Source organism: Atractosteus spatula, chromosome 13, assembly GCF_055471065.1.
Source record: "Atractosteus spatula isolate fAtrSpa1 chromosome 13, fAtrSpa1.hap1, whole genome shotgun sequence".
NCBI lineage: Eukaryota > Metazoa > Chordata > Actinopteri > Semionotiformes > Lepisosteidae > Atractosteus > Atractosteus spatula.
Window position 1 is genome coordinate 30,831,192 of NC_142718.1, and position 22,293 is coordinate 30,853,484.

General features: G+C 36.7%; 2 protein-coding genes across 3 annotated transcripts; one reads left to right on the forward strand and one right to left on the reverse strand.

The window, feature by feature from the left end:
* The first annotated feature begins 2,307 nt into the window (after positions 1–2,307).
* Positions 2,308–6,214, forward strand: cd302 (CD302 molecule). Its single transcript, XM_088929995.1, has 5 exons — positions 2,308–2,314; positions 2,825–2,950; positions 3,370–3,480; positions 5,263–5,445; positions 6,006–6,214. Exons 1-5 carry the CDS (start codon positions 2,308–2,310, stop codon positions 6,212–6,214), a joined length of 636 nt encoding a protein of 211 aa, XP_088786121.1.
* Positions 6,215–7,683: 1,469 nt separating this feature from the next.
* Positions 7,684–20,379, reverse strand: marchf7 (membrane-associated ring finger (C3HC4) 7). 2 transcript variants are annotated; one of them, XM_088930045.1, is made up of 12 exons: positions 20,300–20,378; positions 16,609–16,813; positions 14,769–14,909; positions 14,091–14,262; positions 12,998–13,150; positions 11,483–12,626; positions 10,939–11,105; positions 10,741–10,850; positions 10,356–10,457; positions 9,618–9,666; positions 8,512–8,605; positions 7,684–7,969 (listed from the first exon to the last, which is right to left on the reverse strand). In XM_088930045.1, exons 2-11 carry the CDS (start codon positions 16,801–16,803, stop codon positions 8,520–8,522), a joined length of 2,319 nt encoding a protein of 772 aa, XP_088786171.1. In that variant the 5' UTR covers positions 16,804–16,813; positions 20,300–20,378; the 3' UTR covers positions 7,684–7,969; positions 8,512–8,519. The 2 variants fall into 2 exon arrangements, with proteins under 2 accessions (XP_088786171.1, XP_088786169.1); XM_088930043.1 differs by having other exon boundaries at positions 7,684–8,605; positions 20,300–20,379.
* Between the last annotated feature and the right edge of the window lie 1,914 nt (positions 20,380–22,293).

The following is a 22,293-nucleotide window of genomic DNA, read 5'->3' on the forward strand; positions in this document are numbered from 1 at the left end:
GAATGTGTGTTTTCAAACTTTTGATTTTTGACCCTTTTTGAGCGACAGCCGCGCGGCTTAAGAAAAATGGCAAAATACGGCCATATTTTTTTCTCGAGGAAACAACCAAACAACAATTTTCCTGCATTTCAAATGCATCCTAAACCACAGCAAATGCATCAGAAACGGTCTAGTTCTTATTGAAACCCTAACCCTAACCCTAGGTCGGGCACTTTGGGAACTCAAATACTGTATCAAAAACATGTCTACAAATACAGCGTTAGAAAAGTCACCCAAATCACTCCCAACTAGTCAGAAACATTTAAAATAATGTTTCTAAGCAATTCAATGCATCTACAGTGAATCTGTTGTTTAAATTTCCAATATTTTTCTTTTTCTCACTTTCTCCTGAAATGGCGCAGAAAATGAGCAAGTCTTGTGGCGTTTGTGGGACTGCATTACAATTACCACTACAGTGTGGCTAAAAGTATCATTGTTTTGGGCATTAAATGCAACAAGCAGGATAAATTCACATACAGAATGTGTGTTTTCAAACTTTTGATTTTTGACCCTTTTTGAGCGACAGCCGCGCGGCTTAAGAAAAATGGCAAAATACGGCCATATTTTTTTCTTGAGGAAACCACCAAACAACAACTTTCCTGCATTTCAAATGCATCCTAAAGCACAGCAAATGCATCAGAAACGATCTAGTTCTTATTGAAACCCTAACCCTAGGTCGGGCACTTTGGGAACTCAAATAATGTATCAAAAACATGTCTACAAATACAGCGTTCCAAAAGTCACATAAAATAACTCCCAACTAGTCAGAAACATTTAAAGTAATGTTTCTAAGCAATTCAATGTATCTACAGGGAATCTGTTGTTTAAATTTCCAGTATTTTTCTTTTTCTCACTTTCTCCTGAAATGGCGCAGAAAATCAGCAATTCTTGTGGCGTTTGTGGGACTGCATTACAATTACCACTACAGTGTGGCTAAAAGTATCATTGTTTTGGGCATTAAATGCAACAAGCAGGATAAATTCACATACAGAATGTGTGTTTTCAAACTTTTGATTTTTGACCCTTTTTGAGCGACAGCCGCGCGGCTTAAGAAAAATGGGAAAATACGGCCATATTTTTTTCTCGAGGAAACAACCAAACAACAATTTTCCTGCATTTCAAATGCATCCTAAAGCACAGCAAATGCATCAGAAACGGTCTAGTTCTTATTGAAACCCTAACCCTAACCCTAGGTCGGGCACTTTGGGAACTCAAATACTGTATCAAAAACATGTCTACAAATACAGCGTTCGAAAAGTCACCCAAATCACTCCCAACTAGTCAGAAACATTTAAAATAATGTTTCTAAGCAATTCAATGCATCTACAGTGAATCTGTTGTTTAAATTTCCAGTATTTTTCTTTTTCTCACTTTCTCCTGAAATGGCGCAGAAAATGAGCAAGTCTTGTGGCGTTTGTGGGACTGCATTACAATTACCACTACAGTGTGGCTAAAAGTATCATTGTTTTGGGCATTAAATGCAACAAGCAGGATAAATTCACATACAGAATGTGTGTTTTCAAACTTTTGATTTTTGACCCTTTTTGAGCGACAGCCGCGCGGCTTAAGAAAAATGGCAAAATACGGCCATATTTTTTTCTCGAGGAAACAACCAAACAACAATTTTCCTGCATTTCAAATGCATCCTAAAGCACAGCAAATGCATCAGAAACGGTCTAGTTCTTATTGAAACCCTAACCCTAGGTCAGGCACTTTGGGAACTCAAATACTGTATCAAAAACATGTCTACAAATACAGCGTTCGAAAAGTCACCCAAATCACTCCCAACTAGTCAGAAACATTTAAAGTAATGTTTCTAAGCAATTCAATGTATCTACAGGGAATCTGTTGTTTAAATTTCCAGTATTTTTCTTTTTCTCACTTTCTCCTGAAATGGCGCAGAAGATGAGCAAGTCTTGTGGCGTTTGTGGGACTGCATTACAATTACCATTACAGTGTGGCTAAAAGCATCATTGTTTTGGGCATTAAATGCAACAAGCAGGATAAATTCACTTACAGAATGTGTGTTTTCAAACTTTTGATTTTTGACCCTTTTTGAGTGACAGTCTCATGGCTTAAGGGAAGAGAATATCAGTAAGAGCAGAAGTGCATCTTGTACCTTTAGTGTACCTATGATGTTCCTTTTGTGGGAAGCATGATAGCTCTTTGTTGTTGTGATTTTGAAAATACCCCACACAACTGAAACTCTTCAATGTTATCATTGTGTAATACAGCCTCCTTTTTATTTCTAGCGCATTCAGTTCAAAGATGATCAGTACGAGCAAACCTGTGAATATGCTGATGATGTGTGTTCTCAATAGTCACTCCACTGAATGTTGCACATACTGTATATGCAGATTACATGCGTGTCATAATCATTTAAACCCTCTTTTGGCTCAGATTTCAAATGTGCAAAATGCTCATACTCTGGTAATCAGCAATGAATCCAGAGCATAGAAAATACTGTCTTTAATGATAAGTGTTTTTAACGTTTCTGTGATTATTTCATTTAATGTTCTTAGGTAATTACAACCAGAATACAATTATTGGAGTCTGCAGCACTGAGCGTTTTTTGGTAATATGATATACTATACAGTATTTATACAGTGGTTCAGGATTGTTTTTTACTGCAGTAAGATGGTCATTTCATCTTCTGAAAACTAAACTAAGCGTAAAAGTGTTTAAAAGTATCATCTGACATAATATGTTTAAGAATAACCTGGTATACTACAAACCAGAACAGATACAAAACTGTTAATGCCTGAACTCTGAATTATCTCCACAGATTGCCCTGCAGATGGACACACGTGGGTTCCTTTTGAAAACAGCTGTTATTATTTTGTTCATGGACAAGATGACATTGCAAAGAGCTACACAATTGAAGATGCAAAACATATCTGCAAGGGATATGGTACCATTATTGTTTCACTCTAATACTATAAGACTGGAAGGTTCATTATACAGCTGGACATAGTGGGATTTTTTAATGTTTCATAATTAGGCACAATACTCCTCTTATCATTTAGAGAGAAAACACAGGAATGTGAAGTCTATTTTATTTCAATCCATATTTAATTTCACATTGGACTGCACTGTGTTTTATATATTTTGTTTATTGGAAGTGCAACCATATTGAAATGACTTCTTATAGTTAAATGTAGCCATATGCTATAAAAAATCTAAGAACAATTTTTACATTCTGTTATGAAGAGATTTTACGTGGAATTATTTTTCAGGATTAATTGATTATTTTAAAATTTGCAATATTAACTGAAGAAAACTGAACCTTCTTTTTGGCAATATTTTATTTTCTAAAATTTTACTTGACAGGTCTTCTGAGCATCAGTACTATTAAAGAGAATAATTTCATTGTTAAATACAGCTCCTTCGTGTGGAAAGACCAAATAAATGTGTGGTTGGGCATGTACTATGATAGTGACAGTAAGTAAAAAACATTAAATGACATAAATGAAAATGACTATATGAAAAAGTATTAAATGACCTGGAAGGGTTGGTGATAATGCAAGTTATGTGTAATTTACTCACACATTACTTTGGTCAGAAAACTGTTTAATTTATTTTTTATCTAGTTTTTTCAATTCCCTTTCCCTCCCTTATTTGATATGTCCCAGGTTGATTAGAACACGCAGAACAGGTGACTAGTGGTTAATTTCTGATTTGGTTCTTTTACCATTGAACCTACTGAGCTACTCAGTTCACCAAGTAGTTTTGTTTTGTTTGGGGTTTTTTTTCTGGTCTCAGGGGAGGTCTTAGGGATGATTTTGGTAAGGTTGAGGTCAACAAGCATCAGAAAATTTAGTTTTGGAGGAAAAAAAAGTTAATTTCATATCAGCCTGTAATTTCTAGATATTGCCTTTGTGCCTTTTCAACTCGTAAAGACTTGTGTAAAACAGGAAGTTAATGTTCTTTGGAAAACAAAACTATAGAAAACACAATTTACATTACATAAGATCAAGGCCTTCTTACTGAAACTGAGATGGTTGATGTCCTTGTTTTCCTGTGTGGGTAGTTTTATTTTTTGACTTCCTGAATTTACTTTATTGAAACTGACCTAATTTCTGGGGACCCCTGTGTTCTCTGGGTTTCATTCTAGGTGATATTATCTGATAACAATTTAAAAAGGTTTTAGGCTCTGGAATTAGTCCCAGAAAAGGAATATCCTACTCAGTCTCGGAAAACTTTATCTTTATAATCTTGAACAGTGAAGACTTTGAGGAGACCTGATTCAAGCATTTAGAATGCTTAAGGCTATCTACAGTGTCAATCTATTGAAGGTCTTCAGAATCAACTGTTAAAAAAATGAACCAGAGGACACAAGTGAAAACATAACAAGTAAGGTTATGGGAGTTAAACTACCCTACAAAACTGGCAAAGTTGACACCATGACTTACTTAAAGAAATGTCTATCACTTAGCTATTGGAAACCAAATATGTTAGGTCGAATGAGTGGCCTCTCTCTCTTTGTAACCATTCTTATGTTCACTTAGTTGTCAGTGAAGTATTTGGAAGCTCAGTTGGATCAAAACACACAGACAAGGGGCTCCTTCAGGCCCACAGCTGAAAGTGCTAGTGCTAAGCCACAAGTAGTACCAATACCCTAAAGGATGGGCAAGTCATTCCTTGCATTCATTATCTACCCGATAGTCACGAGGTACAAAAATCTAATTTGTAACAGTACAAAAAATAAAACCAGTTATAAATGGAATAGTGTTGAACCTAACCTCATGTGCCAGGTCAGATATTTCTAAACAAGGTGATATACCCATTTCTGTTTTTTTCCCTTATTTTACCTATGGTTTGGAATAAAATAACCTCTATATTTGTGGAACATATGTTTCTTCGTAAGGAAAATACTGTACCATTCTTTTTGTTATTGTTGTTTCAAATTTGATATAATAGTGGTGCCTTTACTCCTCATGCATTTGGGAATACCCAAGACGTCGTAAAAGAAAACTGCATTTCTATCTTGGTGAAGAAACCGACAGAGCAGCTGCTTGTTGTTTCCAGATCAATTTCATGAGCTCCAGAAAATCAAGGCCTTTTTTTGAGCCTCTGCATTCCTTTATCTTATTCCACGCATCAGATAAACAGGGGATCCAGTGACCTTGTAGGGAGAAAAAACAAAACAACTTTAAAGGCACAGTCATCTTCGTAGTGGCTCTTTTATGTAGAGTGCACTCATTCCCTTTTTTCTCTGACCAGGTGATTCTCTGAAGTGGTTTGATAAAACGGATGTAGTTTTAAACAACTGGGACAATAGCTCCACAGCCCTTGCTTTGATTGATGTCTGTGCGGCCTTATACACCAGCTCGGGGAAGTGGGTGAAAGTGAGCTGTGAGGACGACCCTGAACATGGTGTTGTCTGTGAAAGCGCTCAGAGTAACAGTAAGAGTATGCTTTTTGTATTCAGAAATGTCTGGTCCAAGGTTATCGGTGTGTTAACAACACAAGCTCGATTAATAGTTAACATCAAGGCCACTTTTATAACGGGGTTTCTAATCTCCCTAAAATGTTCTGTAAAGTTTTCTGAAAGTGCTTTAAAAGTCTTGCTCAGGAAAGTCAGCATCACAGTTTAGGAAATCTTATTATTAGATTATGTTATTTACCTTGTACAGTATGTGATAAAATAGACAAATTGTGTTTTTTTTTTCTTTCTGGTCTCAAAGTTTTACAGGTACTGTTTTTTTCAGAAAATATTTATATCTCACATTTTTACATATATATATATAAATGCAGTGGACCAGATTATTTAAGCATATTAAATCACAAATTAAGGCTGAATTAAATTTTTAAAAGTTGCCTACAGGCCTTAAGGCCACTGTAAGACTAAGGTAAACAGTTTGTACTGAAGGCTTCCTTTGGCTAAGTGCATAATGTTTGTGGGGTCTACAATGATGACATCCTTTTGAACTGCATCCTTTTTTAAATATTTTTGTCCCTTTCAGGTAAAGATAATCGACCTCTGTTGTTGGCACTAGTTATTCTGAGTGTTCTGATCATTATTGGGATATCAGATGTGGTCTGGTTCTTGCATCAGAAAAATTACTTCAGCTCCACTTCGTTTACATCATTTGAGTACCACCCTCCGTTTAGATCACCGTCTGGTGATGAGACTTCTTTAGTGGAAGCAGAAGAAAAAGAATACACGGCGTAAATGAACAATCACCCAAGAAGTTTAAAGTCCTTATTAAAAAGGGTTTAATAATTAATCAGCTCTGGAAATTGTTCTTCTGGGAACAGTTAGAACAACCACTGCAGGGAAGCAACTCCCTTACAGTCAGTGTCAGATACGAGACACGCATTTTAGTAGAATTTACGACCACCAATTCCTCATTCTTTTGCTCTTTTAGTGAGATATAATGAGAAACTTTGTGCACAGAATAGGAAGGCTGTGGTTTGTTTGTCACACTTGGCTGCTGTTCATGAGTGTTGAGTGACATTATGACTTCCGATGTACAAAAGGAATATTCCTCATTATAACATTGCAGAACTATTTTAACATCTTTTTAAAGCATTTTTTTTCCAAATGCCGTTTGGAATCCCAAGTATCCAATTTATATTTTAAATTACAAGCGGTCTCCATGTTCCCAGAGGTCATTCAACTTTCTCAGGGGAACCAAGTATTTAAAAAAAAAGAGAACCTTAGTATGCTCTTAGGCAGTGATAATACTTGAACCTTTAATTGTTAACTGAAACTGATGATGAACTAATGACATTTCACATGTAAAGAACAGCTTTAAAACATGAACTGCAGATACATTCGGTCCGCCAAGTAATGGATAAAAGAACTGAACCTTTTTAGTCTTCAAAGAGCAGACTCACAGGAAATCCGATTCACATATCCAGCATCTTCAAAAGCACTGATAAATGGACGATTTCATAATCAAGTGAAGCTCAGAAGACAGAAGTGGAATCTACACAGTAGTGACTTTTTACATAAAGGTTTGCTAAAGCCATGAAATATTAGCTTCTTTCAAGAAATGGCTGGGTAACATAACTGGATAAATTAGGTACTAGCAACAAAACAGACTAGATCAGGGATCTCCAGACCCACTCTTAGAGAATCCTAATCCAGCACATTTTATAGGTAGCCTTTAAATCATCCATTTCTAAAGACCTGGAACAATTTAACTTATCAATTAAACCCGTTGTTCAATTAAGTAGAGATCATTTGGAACAAATCAGAATATTCTTCAGCTCTCAATGACCAGTGATTCCTTCGCTGGAACATTTCTTGCTTGATTGATCAATTACTTAAACAAGTCTTCCAAATCTTTGAAAGGGGATTTGCTACTGCAATCTTACAAGAATGTTTCAATGGTGCTAGTTGGTTCAAATATTTGCCAGATGGTTCAAGAATTTATTATGATTTGTTGATTTTACTGTATACCATAACTTACCTTTAGTCTTCAAACTAATGAAACATTGAATCATATTTCTTTTAAAGTGATGTCTTAGTTTAATGCACATACCTTAATTTTTGTAGCAAACCCAAGTAGAATGGGCCCACAATTGAAAATCATTAAGCTATACAATTAAACCATATGGGCAACAAAAAACTGCACATTTGTGAACAAAACATGTAATGACAAGGACACATTACAAAACATAAAAAGGCAAGTATGAAGGAACATCTAACTTTATTAATCTTAAAACAACAATTTCATCAAAATGTAAGTCAAGGCAAATACATACTGATTAACTATTAAACGTAAAGTAAATCTAGAATTGCAGTATAAAGCTGAATTATGTAACTTATCTTAATTTATAACGAAAAAGTGGCTAAGAGTGAATAGTGAAAAAAACAAAAATGTCCCAAAACTCTTTCCAATAATCTTTCCTGGTTCTTGCAATGTTATTACCTCTGGCCTCCTGCCCTGTTCCACCCTTCATGACAAGAAGGGCCTACCTGAAAACAGATGCATTAGAGTATAAAAGGTCTGAACGGAAAAATACATTGCAGAGTTTGAAATATTTTAGACACTTTCAAACCACAAGTGAATTCAAAACAAGGCATTCCTCTACAAAAAACCAATGACAGTTGCTTGCATCTGTAAGACATAACACACCAGAGTCTTCTTCCCAAACAGGAAGTTTTAAATTTACATTTAAGTATTTAAAGCACTCATGGTATACAGTACCTTGTTGTGGATTACCATTATAAACGAATTAAATGAACAAGGCATGAAAATAAAGTCACTCAAATTTATCATGATACAGACAAAAATGAAAGTTTCAATTTTGATAAAGAAAAACCCACAACCACTATAACATTCCTCACACTACCTACATATACCTATTAACCACCCTTTAAGGCAAAATGTATCTGTATTTTACAAAGAATCAAATCTAAATTGGGCTTTCTGGCCCATGAAACTAAACACTGAAAAAGGCATGGTTTCCAGAAAAAGATTTATAACAAAATGGGACGTTACACGTCGTCCTGAGTACCATTTTATTCAGTACTGATCCTCATCATCATCTTCAAAATCGAAGGATGGTCTGCTGACAGTTTCAGCTTCCTCTTCAGATTCTTCATAGGAGCCTGCACAAGGTGAAGGAAATTGGTATGATGTTTCAGACACAACAAAATGCTACAAACAGCTCCTATCAATATAGTGGCCTTTAACAAGACTTTCCGGTTGAGAAGACTTTTGTTTTTCAAAAGCGTCATATTATTTATGCTAAAAATCCTATATACCATAAAGAGGAATGGTATGGACATAAGCAATTAATACAATATCCACGGCATTATTTCATAAAGTCACGCATTTCATATAATAGTAAAACACAGCATCAACCACAAGTGTTAATTTGCATCTCAACCTCTGTGTACTTTGCAAAAATTGCCGAAGTCTGAAGATGCTAAATTTATGTAATGTTCTTGGTAACTACCTGCACATAGACTCAAAAATACTAGAGAATTCTAGTGAGTAAAATCTGCTTCCATCACAAATGAAAGCTATAACAAAACTGACTCCACTAAATGTTCGTGGATGTCCATGAAGATATTTAACAATGGTCTGCTCACAAAAAGCAATCTGCATTACCTCACTTTCACTAGTTAATTACTTTCTTACAGTCTGAATTGCAGTTTTCATTTATCTGACAAATTTTGCCTGGAAATCCTTAAGACCCAGTACTGGAACACTACTGGTGAAAACAACAGCAGACCTGGCTAATCATGCCTCTTGTGGTGTCTTTACATCAGGTTTCTTCACACTGAGGAAATAAGTCTACTACTACGTTAATGTTCTCGGGAACCAGGGGATTATTTCATGCTGGACAATTCATGTTTTGGACAAGATGGGTAATTCCCATCAAACATACTATTCTCTACATCTTAATTTCATAGGTCAGTGTAGATGTACTTGAAAAGAGAAGGCACTTTGTATTAACATCTATTGTAATATTGTGATAAGTTGGCAATGTCACTTTTGATTCTTTAATGCCTTCTTCTGCCAATGATTAAATTACTGTGCAAGAGTTTCTGACCATGACTAATGATAGAAAAAAGGGATATCACACCAATATCCCAAAAGAAATTCAAAACGTACTTTCAAGATCATCCATGTGCTCATGAAGGGTCCTTGCTAGGTTGAAAAACTGAGCAAAAGAGAGGGGGAAAACGTTCAATTTAAACATAAAAAGACAAGATTCACATTTCAATAATCTCTGTGGACCCACTTTTGCATTCAGTACAAGGATTCCCTACAAAGATTACCATGATTCACAATGTTCATAAAGGTTTTGCAGTTTAAAAGAAATTGTTCTATCATTAACTTGGTAATAAGTTTAGTTAATTGCAAAACACAAATCAGAGGACACAGAATGTGCATTTTAAAACTGAGAACAGGAAGTCTTTTTTTATTAAAATGGATGCGAGAATCAAGAACCAACTAACCAGCCATGTTATCAAAGTAAACAAATGAGCTAGACAGGGCAAACGTAAATGCCCTCCTTTCATTTGTAACCTGTTGAAAATGTTCCTATTTTCTGTTGGAGTCTGCTATTGAATTAACAGTTAGATTATAAGCTTGTCATTCAACCTTCTCCTTAATGGACTATTGGGATATTAAAGATCAGTGAGGGACACATCCAAATAATGAAATATCTAAGAAAAGCAGTACCTTGGAGAACCTAAGAAGCAGGGGTTTGAAATATTACCCGTTGCTGATTAGACTCACTCCAACATAGAAAACCTTCTGTATTAGAACTTTATTTTTGAAGGAAATGTAGAAATCACGTGCAAATATTTTTTTTGCCTCCATGTATATGACAACAATATATCTTACCCCAGCATCATTTGCAGCACCCAACACATCAGAAAATCGTTGCTCACACAAATGCAGCAGGACAACAAGGTAAAGACCACAACTGATGAACTCGTACTCAGCCTGTAAATAAAAATACTGAAAATGATATGTTGTTCATTTCCGTAAAGAAAGTAATGACTTGTATTTTATGTTGTATTTTCATTATGCACTCAAAGCTACATTGCCATAACAAGATGGCAATTCGTCTTCTCTTACACTTAATGACCTACAGTTGATTTGTCATTATTACAGGATCATCAAAGATATTAGGAAGCAAAATGTGGATGAACAGTTAATAGATCTTTCTGATGTTCACCTAAACTGGATCTGCTTCCTTTTCAGCACAGCTACGCATAATACTTACCCTTTCACTTGCATGGGTTCTGTATAACTCATTGATGTCAAAGTTTTCAATGTTAAGATGTAGTTTCTCCTTACAAAGCTCACATGTAGTAATAGCTTCTAAGCTTGAACCTTCCAAAGGAAAAGAAAGATCCTTAGCTTTCTGGCCACAGTTAAAATGTCAATAAGAAATATAATTACAAGCATTAACATGGGTTACCTGAACTGATTTTAGAGCGCAGCCACTTTTTCATACACTCCTGGTGGACGTATTGTAAACTGCCAGTGCACATGCAAGGCTCAATCAAAGGGTTCGATGAGGAGTCAGCCCCCATTTGGCAAATACGGCACAAATCTCCCTCATCATCCGATTCTTCTAAAAGGAGGCTACAAGTGAGAAATAAGTCATGTTTTTTTTATACACTCTGAATATAAAGCCACAAAGTCCAAAGAATGCTTGGTAAAAATAAAATTGTATGTAATGAAACTGAAACAATGTAAATGTTTCTGACATTAGATAGTGATATGGTGAATTACCACTAAACTTAATGTCACATTCATTTATCATGAATAAAGGTGTTATTAACCTCCTTATGAAGTACATTTACAATAACAGAATTTACGGCCTGTGAGCAAGACTTAATCCCAACTAATGACCTATAACAGGTTTACACAGAAAATGTGAAAATACTTTTAGAAATGTTTCACCTCACTAGATACAAACTGCGAAATTAAAAACCCAAACTCTCCCCACCCCACGTTACCTCTCTTGGATTTTCTTGAGCTTTTCTGGGTCTCTTGAAGGAGCAGCCTTGTCATTTTCCTGTCCGTCAGGCTGAGGTCTACCAGCTGCCATGATGTCAACAGTAATCATAACATTATCAGACAAGGAGCTTTCCAATGTAGACGGCATGGCAAGACGAAACAAAGAGTTGGGAACAATCTCGGAAATTCGTGGGTTTCTTTCATCCTGGGAAGTACTTTGTACAGAAGCACTGGATGCAGCAGCAGCAGCAGCAACTGATGAAGCAGTTGCTCCAGCTCCTTGAGATTCTTCCTCTGGCTCTTCAGCAGAGGCTTTGGGTTCTGGGGAGGACTCCTTTCTAGTCCAAGAATATTGAGAGTTTCCATATTGCTCTTCAGCATTAGAAGCCATTCGTGCAGTCTCATCTCTGCCTTCTCTTCTTCTCCTGGAGAACAGTGGGGTACATCGGTTTCTAAAGGAAGAGGACAACCAGGAACCAGAGCTTCTGCTTTCAGTGGCAGCTGATCTTGAGGACTCTGGATCCGCCTGGGAATTCCGGGTTTCTAATATAGGAGATAAACTTTGCCTTCTGCGTCTGAGAAATGTGAAGCCATTGGAAGAATCTGAATCTCTTCTTTCCGAAACGTCGGGGCTACTGTTCCGGCTATCGCTGCTTTGTGAAGAATTTTCATCCCTTGGAACATCAAAAGGATCTTCCGAGGATGACTCAAAAGACCTAGAACTTGAACCTGAGGAGTCTTGGCTTGATCTTCGGGAGAAAAGTGTTGAGGACATGCTGAAAGCTAGACGCGACAGTAACTGTCTGGTTGTCCGCCTGCCTTCCGAATCGCTTGTTTCATTCGACCTCCTTGGCGAGGAAGAGGTGACCCTTTCTGCTGGTGGGTTATACCACCAACTGGGAGATCTCGAAGACACATTCCTGGAATCTAGTCCCCCTGATGCTTGAGAGGATTCTTGAGCCCTTAAGGTAGTAGACATAGCAGACCTGGAGGTATTTCTACATGAATCTCTGGACAATAAAGATGGCTGGTACTCAGATGGCATATAGTGATTCACAGAACTACTCATTCTGGTAGATGAAAATGAGGTTTCCTTGGGCCTTGCCCCTTGTGCATAAGAGGACGTCGCACTGTCTGGAAGATCTAGGATGTAAAAACATTTTGTTCATGAAATGAATAAAACAGCTATAAGATAACATTACAGTTCTTGCAAATCTGTCAAACTAGTTTACTTTTGGCTAAAACAAAGATTAATAGCTAAGGCAATGTTAGTGGCAGGATAATAGGTTTTAAGAAGAATTGCCAATGTATTAAGTTTCCTGGACTGAAAATAATCATTAATTTGACTACTTGACACACATTTCACCTTTATGGCAACAATGAATAAAGAACAAAGATTTATTCAGATGCTAATAGCAACCAACCTATACCATCAGTAATATTAACAGTTCTGAGCTTATAATTTAAGAGAAAATCATCTCAAACACAGAACGAAAGTGGAAAACTGCACATACACGCTGAGGAGGACAATACACCACCCCTACGGCTGTGCTCTCCAAGGTTGGAGAGACTTGGCTCAGCTCTTTTATCCAGCTCCCTCCGAGGACGTGTGGAATCTGTGGACGACGAAGACGACCTGGGAACTGGGCTGTATTTCCATGATGAATCTAAACAGAATGTTTCAGTTTGTTATTCACCTGTATGTTAAAAAATACAAGTTGAACAAGTTAATAAATTGCTATTTGACATACCAACAAGGAATTCTAGCTTTTTACACATACCAGGGATGGCCAGCCCTGGTCCTGGAGGTGTAAGAGATCACCCTTAAATGGTCAATTTGTAAAGACTGAGTGAGTGAACTCATTAAAATGCTTTTATTTAGGACAATTCAGTCAACAATGATCACTGACCTTTGAACTTCGTTAGCATTTTCATTTCATATGAGTTCTAAACTACTGAACTGAACAAATTCTCTGCTTTAGTGTTCAAAACACCTGTGCCAAGTGTTTACACACATAGTAGACGTGTTAAAGAGGACTTAAGATTCTAGGAACAAGTAAATGTTTATTCCATGGTGAAAAGAGAAGAAAGGAAATAACGTGTCGGCTATGGAGTGCCACATCCAAAGAAGGCTCCACAGCCAGAAAGTTGTGTTTTTTTTCCTTCTCTTTTTACCATAGAATAAAGATTTACTTGTTCCTTTGCAGCCTATGCATGCTGACACAGCTCCCTACTTGAACTACTTATAAGATTCTGCTCCTTCGCTGGCTCTCCACGAACAGGTCATGGCTGGCCACCCTTGATGTTAGGTTTTAATGGGTGAATAAGGAAAGGTTTGGTAACAAAAGTTTAGTATCAGCTCCAACAAAAGACACTATAACAAAATCTAAATAAAGGAAAAAATGTTAAATGAACATTTAACGCACCATTTATTTCATTTCTGAGAATTCCTAAGGAGCTGACTGCAAACAATTAATCAGCACTCTCCTACACATTAAAGATCAAATACAGACTTTCCCTATGTGTAAGTTCTGCTATAACTTTCAAGTGATGCTCCTTAATTCCTACAGAAAGGCTTACAATATAAAACAGGCCACAATCAAGTACCTGAAATACTGCCAATACCAGTGCTGTTCGCTCCAGATAATGAAGCACTTCTCGAATATGTTCCTCTGTTTGAATAGGATAGCTTCGGCCTTTTAGAATCACCATCTTGTGATGCATTGAGAAGCCCACAGTACGTTCCTTGTCTCCGTTCCGATTCTCCCTGATAATTTAACTATTAACATACACAAAAAAAAACACTACATTAATATGTACCACTCATGATTTTCTAAAACATATAGGATAATTACAACTGAAAGGTGAAAAGACAGAATTAGCATGCTACCTCAAAAAACAAAGTTACTTTAAGTTAAAATTGGTCTGAACAGTACTAGCAAGTTTATAAATGGACATATGTGCCTGCATTCACATTACAATCATTTTCCTTATTACTCTGTAGATTTTCTAAGGAATTATATCACACTTCTGTAAAAATTGTTTTTCGAACAGCATGTACAACAAAAAAAACTGAATGGTCTTCATAACATCTGTGTACAATTATAAGTAACTTAATGTGGTTATATTTTGTTTAAATTATGAATTGCTCAACATGTCACAGGAAAGTAGGACAAAACACTATCCTCTAGCTGTTCTGGTCATAAATAACTTCATGCCATTAAGTGCAAAAGCTTATTTAAGATGAGTATATCGGCTTGCTGTACACCACAAAGATCACATTACCAGTTTACTTCGAGTTTCTACAGACCACGACCGATCACATGACACAGAAGGTGGTGTCAAAGAAGGAGAACAAAGTTTCCAGCTGGAATGGCGACTTTCTGGAAGACTGTAGTCTCTAGGTGTGCTATGATACCTGGATCCCTGCATTTAAAAAAATAACACTTGATTAGCACGTTTTCTGCAAATCAAATGTTACATGTTATAGAGCTTTTCCTGCTTACTTTTTTTCAAGGAAAGGTTAACCCTCTGTAATAGAGATGCATCTCATCAATACACAAATAAGGGGTTTAATCATTTGTGGGAACCTCCTGATGTACAGTAAACCACAATATTGAAGTTTTTAGAAACTTTTAGATAAATGAATGGTATTTGAGGTTATGAGTCGCAAAATTCAGTCTCATTATTTTAATGGTTTAGACTAGATATTAAATGTTCAATAATGCTCTGGCATCTCAGGCAAGTCTGCTGTATGTGGGCATTAACACTTAACTCACACATTCCTGACAAATGCTGAGCAGTCCAACTTTCTCCAATTGCATTAGCACTTGAATCAAACAAGCAGAGAAAAACAATCCAATTTATTTTTGCTATTAGCCCGTTTGAATAAATTGGGAATGCATGTTCCTTATGGTAATATAAAAGCATATGCTTTTTTGTGCTTGCACATGAGAAACAAGATTCAATGTTTCTAACAACTTGCTGTTGTACCCTGAATTAACTAATATCTCAAGAAAGAAGTCATCACCGGAAAGCCTGTAGAAAATAAACCAAAATGCTATAGTAACTTAATCTCCTGGGACAGTCTTTGACAAGTAAGCTGAAATACCCGATACCTGGAATCTAAGCAAGACTAAAAAAAGACTTGCTAATATAGCAACTGTAATTTGAATAGCTGTGCAAAAAAACAGATTCCAAGTGGACAAGCTGGAGATTGCATCTAGCTTAGACTTACCTCACAAAGCTTCAGAAACGTAAAGTTTACCCCCGAGACTAAGGAAAGCATTCAATTTCAACTTGGAACAAATTTTAAAAAATGATAAAACAATAGATGGAGATATAAAAGCATAGCTATTTTTCAATTTAATAAACCAATTTGAATGTTAACACCTTGCACCACCCTTCTTTTATCGCCTTCTTTTTATTTTTTAATAGGGGGTCCCTGAATGAAAATGATTGCTAAAAAGGGGTCTCCCAGCCAAAGGAAGCTTAAAACTACTGATCTAGGCAAACTTAATAGTTTCCTTGTGGAACATAATGAAATCAGTAACTGCTTCAAATATGATTTTACAGTTTTGAGGGTAAGTCTTATGCATGACATGAAATGTCAAAATCAAAAGCAGCAATGTACCACAGCAATTGTAAAACAGAAGTCTAAACAGCCTTACCAATAAGATTTGTTTCTGAATGTACAGTGCCATGCCAGAATAAAACAGCCACAAAAACTAACGTACTTAAATGAATAACCAAATAAAGTGGTGAATAAATCCAAGTTGATTGTGCATTTTAATGAGCACCCTGCAGTGCTTCAATGCTCAACAATATTTTGAATTACATCTTAGTACAGATGCAACTACAGCTACACCGAGTCTTCCATCCTTGAGGGGTCACACAACAGGGATGGAATCCAAAAACCCAACTGCAAACTTATTCAAGTTAAAAGGCGATAACACACACCTCAAAGACGTAGCACCAGTTACTCTTACACCAATTATTCCAATTTTCACCAGCTCTAACTCCAAACACCTAACATCTGAACAAGAAGCGTTTCTTTTACTCTGGCAACCGCACTTCCACTCTCCCACTCCTGGAAGACAAATCGTTAACGGCAGCGAAAAGATACCTGATATTCTGACTCCAGCTTGACAGAGGTCCCCCTGGTGTATCGCTCAGTGCTCAGCACACTCCCTCGGTTAGAGTAGAGCCTGCTGGAGCCCAGGGGCGAGGAGGCTGAGGATAAAGACGAAGAAGAGGACAGAGATGACGACGGCCCTGGGCTGCTCTGCATGAAAGGCAGCCTCCTTGGCTTGGAATCCATGTTCAATTACCTGCATGGAAGAAAAAACAAAATGAGGAAAATTATAACCTTTCCAAGGCTCAAAGTTTACCTGCAAAAATATGGTTTTAATAGCCTTACATAATTTTAGATGCAAAAAGATAACTCCTTTAGGTAACAGAACCTTATCTAGATTCAATTAAGATAGTAAATACTGAAGCGGCTTTCTAGCTGTGGCCAAAAGTAACATTCTAGTTAATACTTTCTTTAGCAGATCTGACTAGATAAGGGTTTAGAATTGAAACAGGTAAGATCTTGACTAGAAGTACTAAAACTGCTCGAACACCCAAATGTGACTTAAACACACACCGGTTAAAACAATTTGAATATTCACATTAAAATCTTAGGCATGTAATTTTTTTCCCCCAATTGCTTACTATAGGAGGGGCATAGCGTTAAAGAAGCAATTTTCCAACACTAAAACAAAAAAACTGAATCTTGTCTATTAAAAAACTTATTACCCTAGTTTTGTGCAGATTTCCAGAACTTCCAAATTTCAGATAAAAAAAAATATAGTATTTAAAATCACCAAGAGCATCCTTAAAGCACTTTTTTCTTAACGCTAATTAATGCTCACACCATGACAAAACAACCAAGGCTTATAGGAACCAGATTTAACCATATAAATACATAATAAACAACATAAAGCACCTAAAACAAACAGGGCCTCCATGATTGCAATTGACTTCCCACTATAGCTCTTTGCACAGTATATTAAATAATTTGCTATTTTCAAAAACAACATCACTTCCAGTGGCAAACTGTCTTGTGGGTAAGATAAACTCAGACCTTTCCTAATTCCAATTTCAACCAACTGGGAAAAGAAAACATGGGACTTGTACCACAAACAGAGAAACCTGATGCTGGCCTTGAGTGAGCTCTGTTCTCATAGGTTCAGCACAAGCCAGCAAGTGAGCTTGTGGACCCACAAGGAGCCCATGCAGTTTTGCCACTATAACTATGTACTGTATGGTTTCAGAATAAAGAAGCTTTCTACTCAGGCTTGATTTGTTGATTTTTATTCAGTACATTTAGTATTCAGTTAGACTGCAGATTGTGTAAAGTGTGCAGAATGTAGATTATGAAGGAAAAGTGGCAAGAAATGTAAAAATCCTGCTCCCAGTTTTCCTGGCGTTGACTTTGTGTTTTAATGACATGAACCTAAGCCAAAGGCCTGGTTATCAACAGTTAAGCGAGACCCAAAACAGAGTTGATGGTGCTTTACAAAAGCACTACATAGCGAAGTGTCTCAAAGCCACTAGGTATACACTGCCCAGCCAGAGAACCCTGTTGAATGTTGTCAGAAACCACGAGTAACTGTTGCCTACCAGACTGGGACAGAGGAGAATCTCAACAACCATGTGTACTCATCATATCAGACGAAAACATCTCTTTAAGAGTTTTCTTTGCCCCATTCCAGCTTCCAACTCTTGTCTCGCATAACAAGAACTTAAACATGGTGAATAAGAAATGATCAAAGACAACACTTCTCATAAAAATAACACTACTTGTAGAGTTCCTGATGAACGTTGCAAGAGGTAACACAAAGCATAATCCAATGCTTATTATCAGATGTTAAAGGCATTGCATTATGTTTCTTGCACAGCACAAAGATGGAACATGAACACACATTCCTGCATGCCCAATATCTGTATGGGGGAATTCAATTCCATGGTGAACAAGTCATTCTAATTATTCTAAATGTCTTTCTTTCTGTATTCACAGAATCCCAATAAAACCTAAGTCGGTCAAGCGCAGATTCATAAATCCAAGGCTGACCAGATTTTGAGATTCAATTAAAAATAAGTAAGCACTTTGCCCATAAATATGTATCCACAATGACCATTCATTAAGCTAATGGCCCCGAACCTCATGTCCGCCACATCCCAACATCTGACATTCTACAAAGCTGGAAAAGAAATTCCTTCAAACTCTCTAATTCAAATATTCTAGCCAAATTTTCTCTGACTGACTAAATAAATAAGGAAATAAACACTGAGTCAAATAGAGTAAATAACTGCATAACTCTAAACCCAATTAAGAAATGTCTATAGCTTTAAAAATAACTGCACCCACACTTGATGGGTGCAAAGGAGCATTTCACACTATAGGCGGCTCTAAAAATTCCAGTCCTCCTGCTCTGCTAAGGTTGCCAAGCTACATAACACAGACATGTTATACTGACTGGCATTAAAAGGCAACAAATAATGCATGTTAATCTAAAATAACCCACTTCCCTTTCAATATCATACATATTATTCAGTTCATTTAGCTCACTGAACATTTACACGAGTTGCTGTGTATGAATACAACCATGAAGGTTTAACTAACCGGCCACACAAAATGAATGCTGGGTGGACGGACAAAAGGTGTTTTTGTCAAGAAGAAAAACTTAACGATTTATGCTTTCACACGGAAAAAAAACAGCCAAAAGCGTACTGGAGAAAAAAAAAGATACCAGTTATAGCCATTAAAATGCCTTGCAACGTACAAAAAAATCCTGAAGGCATATTACTCAAGGGGTAAACTAAACTAAAGGGGTATTAATGAGGGCAGGACGACAAGCATAAATCTTCAAAACGTGCAATTTATAAAAATAATCAGACTAGAAAAGGAAATTTAAATTACTGAAACGCTAATAGCACAGTATTTTCCAAATGTTTCAGGCATTAACAGGTTAATAGCTAAAGCAAGGGCAAGAATGTTACCACGACCAATTCCTGTGGACTTTTAATATTCTGGGGAAAGGACAGCGTTCATCATAAAGGTCATGAGGTACTGTGTTGTCATTTGTTTTATTTGAACATTTAAAAATCCATTCCGATCTTTTTTCACCGATTTAATTACTTATCCACTGCAAGATAGGTCACACGATTTCAATCGGAAAAAAAAAAACTTTAAACCCGCTTATACAGTAGAATGCCAACTTTTCTCAAAGTAATTCTCAAATGTTACAGCCTTACTCAACAAATAATGCTACCACCCCAATGCATTCATGGCAATTTCTCTTTAAATTAAAATAAAGCTACAATTTCAGGCCTGATGTATACTGATTTCTTAGGGTGGTGCTGATTTGGCATTGCTCACAATAAAGCTATCAAACCCAGGAAGCGTTTAGATCTTTTTTTCCCCTATTAAGAAATTAATTTTATGATTATTCGAAGTGGCCCTGAATACCTAGATACTTGCAAAACACATCTTTATTTGTGTTTCACCAATTTCACTTTACTAAATACCGATTTCGTTATTTATATTTTGTAACCTTTATAAACGTGGGATTAGCAAAACACTGCTTACAGTGTAGGCCATGTTTTTTTTTACTTCCGTACGTTCAAATGCGATGAAACGCCTTCGTCTATTTACCGAGATCAGACGCCTTTACAAACATTGAAAATAAAATCCCATATCGCCCTTCATGCACCGTTGCCTGATATACAGCTAACTACACTTCCTTATCAAATAATGCTCTCACTCTTACCTCTCACTCTCCCTCCCTGTTTCACTTTTCTTACCATTGATAATGGCGTCGGTGTTGATATAAAATGGATCACGTGACTTATGACCTGTAACTGGATACCCGGATTGGCCTTCCATGCTGATTGACCGATCCTGTAACCAATGGGACTCCGCAGTTTCGGACAGTACGTGTTTCTATTGCTGGATCTGCATTTCCTTGCTCAACACATATAGAAGAGGTTTAGTCGAACATTTTTGTTTATGATCCGTGAGACGATCTTAATTTTAGCCCAGTATGTAGTATGCTACGCATTCATTTTGGATAGGACTGTCATACGCAGCTACATTATGAGCAAATTTGCTTTCATCAATACGTTACACGTTGCAGATAAAGGCTGTATAATTGTACTATTTTCCAGTTTTAACGACATCTGGAGACTTTATTATTCTTCACAAAAATAATAAAGGAATAAAAACGCAAGTTTATATTAAACTAAAAGTTTTAAAATGTAAAAACATGCTAGAGTAAATACATTTAGCGTTGCTTTACCTGGCTATTAGCGTTGTATCAAAAGGCTTTTTAAAACATCTGGTATTACAATATTTACATATTTCTTATCACACCTGAGCTTTTATAGCAGAATTTCGGCTACGCATGTTCAGGTTGTGATTTTTTTCTACTACACAAAACTTTTGTGTTCATGATAAAGAAGTTATTTTAGGCTTCCGACACAGGTAAGTTTGTGGTTGCTCTTCTCTGTATCGATTCCAGATCAACAAGCAGTTAAGCAGTTTTGTTCTTTATGGTTCATAAACCGTCACAAACCATCATACATTTTCTGAAATAATGTCAGCCTGGATTGTTCACTTAAAAACCGCAGCTACATGACTACCACATAAAAGAAAATCTCCAAAATATCTGAACAAGTATTTTTATTAATATATTTTATAGACCATTAAACATGCAATATAATTCAGGCCCAGTTTACTGTTTAATATTTCTCTGCAGCAAATAACACATGACAGTTTGCACTGCTTTAAGTGTTAGCCACTGCAGTGCTTATTGTTGTGGTGTGCAATCCTTGTCCTAGGACAAGTTCTACAAGTTTTTACAGTCAAATGTCAAATATAACAGTTCTAAAAACTGTTTTAATCCCTTCTAATTGATCATTAAATGATTGTCTAAAAGCTGGTGCACTAGGACCCCTGCTGCAGTCACTCTAGTTTAGTGGGTTTTTTTGTTCACATGAGTGGCTTTAGTCATTCTCTGACTTGCCCTGCAAGTAGTAGTCACATTCTCATGGTTATATTTCAGTTCCCTATCTTAAGAAAAACAAAAACAAAGCTTTTTTTTTACACTGCTTTATTGTGATCATGGTTGTCTAAGTACATGTCTCTGCAAAATGAAATCAGTTTCTCAGATGACGGGTTTAACCAAGACAGTATTTTGTATGAGTGGCTAGAGCCTTAGGTTAAATGTGCCCTTAATCCCCCCAAGGTTGAGCAATCCCGGTCCTGGAGTAACAGTGTGTCTGCAGGTTTTCATTCCAACTCAGCTCTTAATGACCTCAATCAGGTTATTATTGGCTTAAGAGGACCAATTTAACAAACTTCTTACACATCTTCATGCTGGTCTTTTGAAGAGAGCTCCAGTAGGTAACCTGCAGACACATTGTCAGGGTTATCCCTGCCCTAGACTTACAGTAGGCAGCACAACAAAACATCACATCAGTTTCAATAACTGCTTATCCAATTCAGGGTCATGGTGGCCTGGATCCTATCCTGGGAAGCACTGGGAGCAAGGCGGTAGTATACTCCCTGATGTGATACCAGTCCATCATAAGACACACACAGAGACAAATACACACACTCAGAGTAGGGCCAATTTTTACCAAGCCATTTTGTTCTGGCCAATATGGGAGTAATGAGCACCATTTCTATACATTTTCTTAGGTAACAAAATGGTGAATTCCACAAATGGTGCTCATGACTGGAATAAAAACAAAAACTTTAGAT

Bases quoted from the DNA above. Each gene is read 5' to 3' on its own strand.
- cd302 (XM_088929995.1), top strand. The intron at 2,951-3,369 runs GTACCATTATTG...TTTACTTGACAG, and splicing joins ACATATCTGCAAGGGATATG to GTCTTCTGAGCATCAGTACT. The intron at 5,446-6,005 runs GTAAGAGTATGC...TGTCCCTTTCAG, and splicing joins TGAAAGCGCTCAGAGTAACA to GTAAAGATAATCGACCTCTG.
- marchf7 (XM_088930043.1), bottom strand. From the start codon at position 16,803: ATGGATTCCAAGCCAAGGAGGCTGCCTTTCATGCAGAGCAGCCCAGGG. The intron at 14,263-14,768 runs GTAATGTGATCT...GTATGTTAATAG, and splicing joins TAGAAACTCGAAGTAAACTG to TTAAATTATCAGGGAGAATC. The intron at 8,606-9,617 runs GTACGTTTTGAA...CACCTTGTGCAG, and splicing joins GCACATGGATGATCTTGAAA to GCTCCTATGAAGAATCTGAA.